Below are 10,720 nucleotides of genomic sequence, written 5' to 3'. Positions count from 1 at the left end.
TTTTCTTCTTCTAGTACAATTGATGTGGTAACATTAAGCAACACATTGATCTCCAATATTCCACGTGGTTCAGTGTTAAATGCAACCATTCGTCTAGCCATGTCTCCTATTTTAGGTAGAACCATTTTTAATGTATAAGGGTGCATAAAACGGAACATGTGATATAATAAGAGAGTATTTTGATTAAATTCCATAATTGTTTGTGCATTACAATTGCATAAGATTTCCATAGGGATGAAGAAGTAGTCATCGACGATAGTAGTTGTTGTAAAATAAGGAGTTGATGTAGAAGAAAAAATTGAGTGATTGTAACTAAAATGAATGGAGAAGGTACCATTCAAAGAAGGAAATATTGGTGAGAAATAATGTAATGATTCAAGGACAGGAATCACAGCTAGGTTGAAGGAAGAACCCATAGATGTGTTATAAGTGTTTGAGAGGTAAACAATAATTTGGTTTAGTGTTTATGAGTTTGGTTTAATTTGTTTGGTATGCTGATGGTTTTATAGGATTTTATGGATCATAACAACTTAAGATTGGATAAGAAAAATAAGGAAAAACATATCAAATCTATTTTTATTTTTTTATGGAGAAATATATTGGTGGTTGATACTTTTTATGTATTTGGATCTCTCCGATAATTATGATTTATTTTCTTTTTCTTATCTTTATAATTAAAGTTCTTATCTATGTTTTAGTATCTACACTCTAAAATCGATTGATTTTATTTTATCAGTAATAATTTGTTGACAATAGTTGTGTCAAAAAAATTCTGTATCTTTATTTTTTTTTAAATAATAACAACAATGAATACCATATCTCCTTATATTTAGTCTCATAATAAAAAAGAAGTTATAGAGTCATTCTCTAACTAAAAGATTTTATCTAAATTTAAAATTTAGATAAAAGATAGAATTGAGAACTATAGATAATGATGGTACAAGATATAGAAATAATAATATTTAGGGTTAAATAAATTCTGAAGTTAAAAAATAATGTTTTTGTTTTCATAATTATATCTTTTTTCATAATTATGTTAACTTATTTGTCTATTTAAAGATATATCTGATTAATTATTTAAAAATATTAAAATGAAATAGGCTTTGAAGTAGTCTAAGAGACCATACCTTATTTCCATCAAGGTCAAACTCAATCTTAAAAAATATTTAAGTTTGCAACATGTCACATGTTAGACTTATAAGTAATTTCAAGTTAATAATTCTTTCAAAGTCAAATCCAACCTTCAATTAATGTAGGAACGTTTGTTAAGATTTTTTTTAAATAATTATTTTAAAAAAAATATAATTACTTAACATTCATCTATTTGTTACCGCCTTTAAAAAAATTTAGAATTTGAATATAAATATAAAAACTGTTTAAAATAAAATATTTGAATGATTTCTCCTAAAAATTATTTTTTAAAAGGAATATTTAAAAAAAATATAATTTTTATTAAAGTGTACAAACACCAAATAATCTTCTACTATTCCTAAAAAACTTTAACAATTTTTTTTAATGGTTACTATATGGTTTTATATAACGGATCATCACATCTTCAAATTGAATAAAAAAAATTATGAGAAACATATCAAGACTATTTATTTATTTTTTTATGGATAAATATCTTGGTGATAGATTTTTATGTTTGTTTATCCCTTCCATTATTATGATTTGTTTATTTCTTCTTATAATTAAAGTGCTTATCTATGTTTTAATAAAAATATTGTCTCTATAACTTCTCTTTTAAGACTAAGAACAGCATTAAATTCCGTAACTCTATTTATTAGTATAATAATGAAGAAATTATAAGTCATTATCTCTAATTGAAATGTATTTTCTAAAATTAAAATTAAAAGTAATAATAGAATTGAGAGCTAGATATGAATAATACATCTCGTAAAGATGATAAAACTTATGTCATTGATGTTAACTTGATAATAAAAAAATAAAAAAAATATATAAACACGTAAATTTAACACAATATTAAATATCCTAACATTGTTCTTTGTATTTATATTATGATACAATTTTTTTTCTCTAACTTTTTTGTAATTTTTTATTTTGATAGTTGAGATATTTTTGTGTGACACATGTATAATTTCATATAATTAACCACTTTTAATATTCTATTAAACACTAAAATACAAATCAATAATAATTTATTTAACATATATTTCGTTAACTACTAAAATACAAAATAATGAGACAAAAAAAGTGAAAAATGAAAGTAGTAGGTTTCAGAAAAAGAAGTGTTCCACTAAATTTTAAATTACTACATTTAAAATAAATTAATAATATTTATATTATAAAATATATTTTTTATGTTTCTTATTTAATATATAAAATTATTTTATTTAAAACTTGAAAATATATGTAAAATTTATAACAATATTTTCTCAAAATCACAACGTCAAACTCAAGCATGTTCACCCAATTTCATTCTTCTCGTTTGCAAATATATTTATTGTGGATCAATACAACTGAAAAGTGACACTTTAGAGGAGATTGTATTCTTCAAATTTTGTTTGTTTAATTATAAGTTAAGGTTATTTCAAAATAAAAATAAAAAATTGTAAATCAAGGTAACATTGTTTTTCGTTTTATTTATGAAAAAAATATAGAAAATTATATTCTTTTTGCAAGTCATAGTCGTTTAAATTTTACATGACAATGCTTTTAAAAAAAAAAAAAAAACATTGCATATTTAGAATAGGATCGTTAATTGATCTACTTGTTTAACATTTTAAAAAATTAATTTTGATTTTATATTTTTTAAAATATTTTTTATGAAAAATTATAAAAATAATAAAGATTTTTTAGATTTATTTGTTACCAATTAAAAAAAGTAATTTTGTTATTTAATAACTTAGATACTCATTATTGTAGATTTTAACATGATAAAAATTACATTTTTTAAAAAATATATCTTACAAAAAATTATTTGTGTGAATAGTAAATCAAAATAGCTTTTCATTATAATAAGTTTTTGAAAACTCATTATCCAATAAAAGTTGTAGAAAGTAGATGAAATACTTCAAATGGTATTTTAAAATAAATTATTTAAGCCAATTTTTTATTTGAATTTTTTTTAAATTCTTTTTAAAAAATGTTATAACAAAAAGATAAATACTATAAAAGTTATTTAAGAAAATCTTTAACAAATAGATCTAATATTTTCATCGTTCTCTTCATGATAATTCTTTGACTTAATTAGATGCAACATACAATAATTATTTTTATCATCATTGAAACAAAAATTACCAAAAGTAGAATAATTTAGTAATTAACCAATTTTTTATTTTAAATTTTTTTAAATTCTTTTTAAAAAATGTTATAACAAAAAGATAAATACTATAAAAGTTATTTAAGAAAATCTTTAACAAATAGATCTAATATTTTCATCGTTCTCTTCATGATAATTCTTTGACTTAATTAGATGCAACATACAATAATTATTTTTATCATCATTGAAACAAAAATTACCAAAAGTAGAATAATTTAGTAATTAAAACAAAGATATTTGGCTTGGTAAATAGAATAATAAGAATTTTCCATGAAAAAATCATAAGATCTTCTCCATCACACATATAATGTTTTTAATACAAACTTCAATTTTGCATATCTAATAATCTAGCTAAAGAACACTAAAAAACTAGGGTACTAAAAAAATAAAAAATAACAACAACTAAATTCATCAATTATTCTTTTTCTATTCATATTATCTTAATCGTCCTTTATCCTTTTTTCATTCATAATATCTTAGATCGACACAATGGACACAGGACCGACCCAACACGTTATGAGGCCTAAAGCGGCTCACCCACTTGTCAAGACACTCTTTATGAAAAACATGTAAACATTTTGTATAAACGAGTTCTAAATTTGACCCATTACCGTACTCCTCCAAACAAATTGAACATGGATCTTTAGAATCACAAGAAGGAGGTTGATCAACTTCAGATTTCTTTAAGGAACCCACATTTTGTTGATCATTAATATTATAATCACGATGATGATATTGCTCCATTAAGTTTTCTTCTTCTAGTACAATTGATGTGGTAACATTAAGCAACACATTGATCTCCAATATTCCACGTGGTTCAGTGTTGAATGCAACCATTCGTCTAGCCATGTCTCCTATTTTAGGTAGAACGATTTTTAATGTATAAGGGTGCATAAAACGGAACATGTGATATAACAAGAGAGTATTTTGATTAAATTCCATAATTGTTTGTGCATTACAATTGCATAAGATTTCCCTAGGGATGAAGAAGTAGTCATCGACGATAGTAGTAGTTGTAAAATAAGGAGTTGATGTAGAAGAAAAAATTGAGTGATTGTAACTAAAATGAATGGAGAAGGTACCATTCAAAGAAGGAAATATTGTTGGTGAGAAGGAATGTAATGATTCAAGGATAGGAATCACGGTTAGGTTGAAGGAAAAACCCATAGATGTGTTATAAGTGTTTGAGAGGTAAACAATAATTTGGTTTAGTGTTTATGAGTTTTGTTTAATTTGTTTGGTATGCTGATGGTTTTATAGGATTTCATGGATCATAACAACTTAAGATTGGATAAAAAAAAAATAAGGAAAAACATATCAAATCTATTTTTATTTTTTTATGGAGAAATATATTGGTGGTTGATACTTTATGTATTTGGATCTCTCCGATAATTATGATTTATTTTCTTTTTCTTATCTTTATAATTAAAGTTCTTATCTATGTTTTAGTATTTTCACTCTAAAATTGGTTGATTTTATTTTATCCACAATAGTTTGTTGACAATAGTTGTGTCAAAAAAATTATGTATCTTTATTTTTTAAAAATAATAACAGCAATGAATACCATATCTCCTTTTATTTAGTCTCATAATAAAAAAGAAGTTATAGAGTCATTATCTCTAACTAAAAGATTTTATCTAAATTTAAAATTCAGATAAAAGATAGAATTGAGAACTATAGATAATGATGGTACAAGATATAGAAATAATAATATTTAGGGTTATAATAATAATAATAAATATCAATGTGAGTAATAAGAGATGAAAAGAAAAGGGATTAAAGAGTTTTTAGGGTTTAAATGAAAGAGTGAGAAAGAAAACCTTAAGTAGTTGTTTCTGATTTGTGACCTTGAGTAGTCACTTGTAGATTTATATGCATGTTCGATTGCGTGCTGTAAACATGCATGCTTGAATTCAACTTCCAATTAATTTTCAATTAATAATGTTGTTAATAAGTGAGTTGATTTTAATTATTGAATTAGATTAAATTAATTTTAAATAATTTTTTTTATTAAATTAAACTAAATTCATACTATTAAATTAATTTTGATGGAAAAATGCATTCCATACGCAACATTAGTAGTTCATGTCTACATGTTGTCATCCAAATTCCGAAGAGTCTAAGACCAAATTAAGATGACACATTACACAAATTAAGACCAAATTTAGATCCCACTTGATAAAAATAAAAACATAAGATGGTCATATACATAGTAAACTCCTAGGAAGCTTGGCAAGAATAATATGGGACACATTAAAATATGCACCTATAATCTATAAAAAACAATAGAGAGCAAATACTAGCATGTCAATAGTAAATAACAATCTTCCATTCTTCTTCTACCTTCTCTGAGGATCCACTGTTGTGCAACAAACCAATTGTATCCAAAATGGTCTACTCTTCAACTTCCTTTTTTCTCTCTTGATGTTTGCAGGATATCTTGCTGGTGAGTTCCACTCATTTGCAGCCTCTCCTTTCAGCACTTGACTTGAAGGCGACTCGGGACCCAGAATCGAGTTAACAGTTGTCAATCCAGAACCATTATTTTCTTCCATTTTCAGTGATTTCGCATTGTTGCTATTAATGGCCTCACCCAAGAGACTCTTCAGAGGTGTGTGCTCTTTACTGCTGCTCCAGTTTCTTACCTTGGCAGTTATTTCTTCGTTCTTCTTTTTTCCTTCAGGCACGTTGATAACTTGATTCAGTGTAGGGAACCAACCGGCTTGTGAAGTCGAATTTGACTGTTGCGAGCTATGGACTTCAGAAGCAGCGGCACCTTTAGGACTAGTAGCCACACGGATAGATTCAACCAATGTCGTGAAAGATGGCAGCTCAAACGTTTCTGATTTTCCCGACAGCTGTCTATCAGCAGGTGCAGCCTGTGGGAGGTTTGAGTTTGAGTTACCTGCTTCTGTTGATGCCAGCAAGCCGGTGGATGGTAAAGTTTTGGCATCAATAACAGCTGGTGCATCAGATAGTGTCGAGAAAACTGTTTAAGGATCGCGAAGAAAAAAAAATCATTAAATTCTTTCTGCTTTAGTGCTTTAAATGAATAATAATGCAAGGCGGCAAGGAAAAAAAAGATAGCCACTTTTCACTCCACCTTCGTACAATGAAAAACGCACGGACACACAATCAATTATACAAGAAGAGAAAAAAACACAATGATTAATGGATAACAGATAAAATATTGCAGATTTTTATCGGGAATAAACCATTGCTATTGGCATTGCAAAAACCAAACAATGGTGTACATACCTGAACCAGATCCCCAGTTGCCATCCAAACTGTCACGCTGGCTACCAGATTCAACTGAAGCATCATTTCTGAGTGAACTTGGTTTAACCAAGTTATTAATGCTTTGATCTTCAAAAGGTAGTGGCACATCAGTAATGCTAGACACTTTTCCATCAGGCTCTCGACCCGAATTATCTTCAAAAGCAGAATCATGTAGAGCAGAAGTCTCAGTATTAGTAGAAGAATGTGATGTGTGTTTGCCGGGAAGGTCTTCTGTAGCCTTCACTAATAGCTGTACCTCTCGTGTTTCATGTGAATCAGCAGCGGTACCAGCGAATGTTTTACATTCTTCATATAATTTGATATTGCTATTGATTTCATCTTCAATTATGGCTGATACTGGATCTATATTTGTGCCATTGGATTTTCTTGCAGGTCCATCAATTACAACATCTGAAATAACCGGACTTTCAAAATCACTGTTCGCAGACTTAGGCATTTCTTTACATTGAGCGTCAGTTATACCACGTTCAATTTTACCCATTTCACTGGCATCATCACTATTATTCTTCCGTAAGTCATTTGATTGCTCAACTTCTGATTGCAAGAGGTCACAAGGTTGAAAATCTTTCAATATAATTTCAGTGCCATTTTCCACATTAGCTCCAACATCCCTTCCATCTACAGATACATCATTTATTTCAGTTGTGGTTTTCACATGATCACTTGTATTGTTGATGTTGATTGTTCTCGCAGACCCAACGGACACCTCCTTCCGACTCTCATTTGATGTGACTATTAAACTACCTTCAGGTTGAGAATTTTCATTAATGTCATCAGATCCTCGCTCATCAGAAAAATAATTTTCATTCATCTCAGTTTTCATAGACGCTCCAATTTCATGTGATCTTTGATAAGTTTCAGTTGCGAGCTCGACAACAGAAGCATCAGCGAAATCTTCAGCAAGTATGTCTTCAGTCTCCGTGTTACTACCTATAACATGCATATCTGAAGAAAGGACACCGCTTCTATCGCTCAATTGGCTTGTGTTGAAATGAAAATTATCTTCCTTGGTAATATCTTCCTCGCATTTCAATGACTCACTCTGAGGATAAGCTACATCAAGTGTATCATCATGCACATGAAGTGGATCAATATTAATATTCATGTCTTCCTTTTCCTGCAAAACCTCAACATCTCTACAAGTCGTGAACTGCACCGCACATGCAGATTCTTCCTGAGCCTCGTTTGTGATTATAGATGAGTTTACTTCTAGAGGAAGTTCATTTTGAGACAGCAAAATAAGGAACTCGGATCCCTTCTTTTCCTCCAGATTACCAACTTCATGATCCAAGAAAACTGAATTACTAACTACTATTTCAGAAGCTCCTTCACATGTTTCGCCTACAATGTCATCAGTCGACTCCACAATTTCAACCATGTCTCTTTCTGATTTTACCTCATCACTTGACAAACCAGAAAAGCCATCACCGTACACAATACACAGTTCTTCGGTATTCAAATCTGCAACTGAACTTGTTAATGGATCCACAGAGGAGGAGCCTGACAATTGACCTTGCAACCCAACTATATTTCCCGCTTCAACATTTTCATTTTGCAGAATTTCAGGATTTTCAATTTGGCAGTCATTGCTCGAGTTGACAATTAATGGACTCATATCTGCAGCTGCGAAAACAAATATCAGACACAATAAAACCACAGATAAGAAACAAATCTTGGAGTGAGAGAGATATAACAACAAAAAAATTGGCTATTCAATGTTGGTAGATTTTCATGAAATAAATGTATAGTTATCTGTGCTTCATCATAAAAATACTTTTGGCATTTAAGGCATATACTACTGCTACTCTGGATATTTGAATCAATTTACTTTCAAAAGTTTTAAACAAATGGAAACTCTCATTTTCTTGTTTCAATTTGAATGTGCTTGCAACAAAGAAGTAGGAATGTTTGAGAAAAAAAATTAGATACATAAAATTGGTTTCACAAGAATTCTGTAGCAATTAAGGACAGAGATATTTAGAGATCCTAGTTTGTGTTTATTTGGATATTTTTTAGTTCACTAAAATTTAAAAAATAATACAAAATATCAGCCTCAATAATTAATTAAGTATTCAAGATATGCTTTACATTCAAAATTAGTGACAGTTTGATAAATCGTTACCTGATATCAATACAAAATTCCAATGCAATTTTACAGAAGCAAACAACTCACAATGTTAAATAGTTGAAACCTAAGTACTCATAATTTGGGTTTGACTCGCCTAATGTGAGAGATGTCAAATTTTGAAATTGTGACAAAATACATGCACTTGCATACACACAACTATGATATGTTAAAATATACTCCATTAATTTTCAAATCAGTAGTTATAACTCTGCATTTCTCACTTTAAGGCATGTCTCCCATTTGAGAAAAGCCAAATCAATATAAATTGGAAATTTGAAAATATCCTTCTCAACCAACCAGTCAATAGTTCTAACAATTTATTGGAAGAGAAAAATAAAATTCAGTTTTCATTTGAAAAAAGGGAGGTGAGAGGCTGTTGCAAAACTAACCACATTTTAACACACTATGAAAATAGATGCCAACAACAGTTTGTTGTTGTACCAAACCTTTCCCTTAAGCATTAAGTCATTAAATTTTCAACTAGGTAACAAACAAATTCAAAAGCTCTGAGGCTTAAATAACACTTCTAAAAAGGAAAGCTTCCATTGACCAAAATAAGGCAACATGTTTGTATTGGCAAGCTCAACATGTAGGAATCGTGTAAATAGATTCAGATTCCAATATAAAATTTTGCATAAGCAGAACTAAGTAGAGCGATTCAATTATTTTTAAAACAAAAAATGCAAGTGTAAAGGCAACACTATAATCCAATTACCATGAAACAGATTAACTCAATTAACTATTTTACAAAAAACTGCAACCATCCAACTTAGTATCCAAACATCATGCAAAAACACATTTAAAGCCATGGAAATTTTAATAAAAGGAGGTAGTGATGTGAAACCCATCTTCTTACCACTACAATCTTTGTACTCGGAATAATCTGAATGTGTTTGTTCTTTTTTGTTGATTCTTTCTACATCAGTACCTGAGTCCAGACTATCTTGTTGTTGCAAACGATCCTTAACTCCTGTATCCGAAAATTCAGCAGCTGCATCTGAAAACACATCATCTTCTGATCTCATTGTCATGGCCCTAGAGAACTTGGTTGAACCTAACAATTCATTCATTCCATCATTACCCTTCTCGTTGTTTGAACCTGACACAACCAAACCTAGAAAAATATGAATACATTAACAAACCTTCTATTTTGGAATTCAATATGGTTAAGTCAAAATCAGTTAGAATGAGTTGATTTGGAACTATTACTCGATAGTAATGTTAAACTAAACAATGCACATTGTAAAAGTGTAATGTCCATAAGAAGAAAACTATAACTCACTTGGTGGTGTTTTGTGATCATCATCTGAAGCGTTGAAAAGGGTTTGTTCCTGAGAGAGATCAAGTTTGTAACCTTGAATGGTTCCACAGATCTTCTTGTGTGCACGCCTGTTTTTAGCACTAGGATGTGGATTTGGATAGAGCCATCCACATTTGTTACAAACATGAACTCCATGATTCTCGTTTCCTTCAACATCAACAAGAAAGAAAAAACACAAAAACCTTAAACCTCAAAATAAGCAAGACAGTGTTTCCAAAACCTAGAAAAATAAGGACTTTTCGTATGAAAAACACCAAAGCACCAAAACCAAGAAATTTCGAAAAAAAAATAATATAAAAAAATAAAAAGAGAAGAAAAAAAATGTGGATAAGCAGAAAGAGCCTTTAAAGAGAGAAAAAAAGGAAAGTAGGTAGTACCTGGAATGTGAGTTCTTCTTTGATCTTGGTTATCCATTTGCAAGACTAAGACAAAAAGTCAACGAAAGAAAGGAAGAAGTCAAAGAGAAAAAGAAGAAGATAATGGAGAAAGAGAGAGAGAGATTGATGAAATGGAAGGAAAAAAACCGAATATTGTTAAGAGAAATGTGAGAGTGGTGTAGTGTTAGTGGAGTGAGTGTAGAGTGTAGAGTATAGTACTGGTTTGGTTTGGAACAAAAACAGCACCGTAGAAAAAAATAGGGCCCCCACACATCATGTGAGTCGTGAGAGACAACTTATGCCACTGTTCA

General features: G+C 29.5%; 2 protein-coding genes across 5 annotated transcripts; both read right to left on the bottom strand.

Annotated features, from left to right (window-relative positions):
• Window positions 1-3,745: 3,745 nt before the first annotated feature.
• On the bottom strand, window positions 3,746-4,132 carry LOC101489650 (uncharacterized). The gene has a single exon (XM_004504378.1). The coding sequence runs from the start codon at window positions 4,130-4,132 to the stop codon at window positions 3,746-3,748; it is 387 nt and encodes a 128-aa protein (XP_004504435.1).
• A 1,190-nt stretch (window positions 4,133-5,322) lies between these two features.
• Window positions 5,323-10,720, bottom strand: LOC101499602 (uncharacterized). 4 transcript variants are annotated; one of them, XM_012716871.2, is made up of 5 exons: window positions 10,410-10,720; window positions 9,994-10,179; window positions 9,568-9,825; window positions 6,542-8,200; window positions 5,323-6,272 (listed from the first exon to the last, which is right to left on the bottom strand). In XM_012716871.2, the coding sequence occupies exons 1-5, from the start codon at window positions 10,444-10,446 to the stop codon at window positions 5,623-5,625; spliced, it is 2,790 nt and encodes a 929-aa protein (XP_012572325.1). In that variant the 5' UTR covers window positions 10,447-10,720; the 3' UTR covers window positions 5,323-5,622. The 4 variants fall into 4 exon arrangements, with proteins under 4 accessions (XP_012572325.1, XP_004504383.1, XP_004504384.1 ...); XM_004504326.3 differs by having other exon boundaries at window positions 6,542-8,206; window positions 10,410-10,719; XM_004504327.3 differs by having other exon boundaries at window positions 6,542-8,206; window positions 9,568-9,810; window positions 10,410-10,719.

The sequence above is a fragment of the Cicer arietinum genome, chromosome 6 (genome assembly GCF_000331145.2).
Source record: "Cicer arietinum cultivar CDC Frontier isolate Library 1 chromosome 6, Cicar.CDCFrontier_v2.0, whole genome shotgun sequence".
Classification (NCBI taxonomy): domain Eukaryota; kingdom Viridiplantae; phylum Streptophyta; class Magnoliopsida; order Fabales; family Fabaceae; genus Cicer; species Cicer arietinum.
Note: the sequence above shows the minus strand (reverse complement) of the source record. Positions and strands in the feature narration are given on the sequence as shown.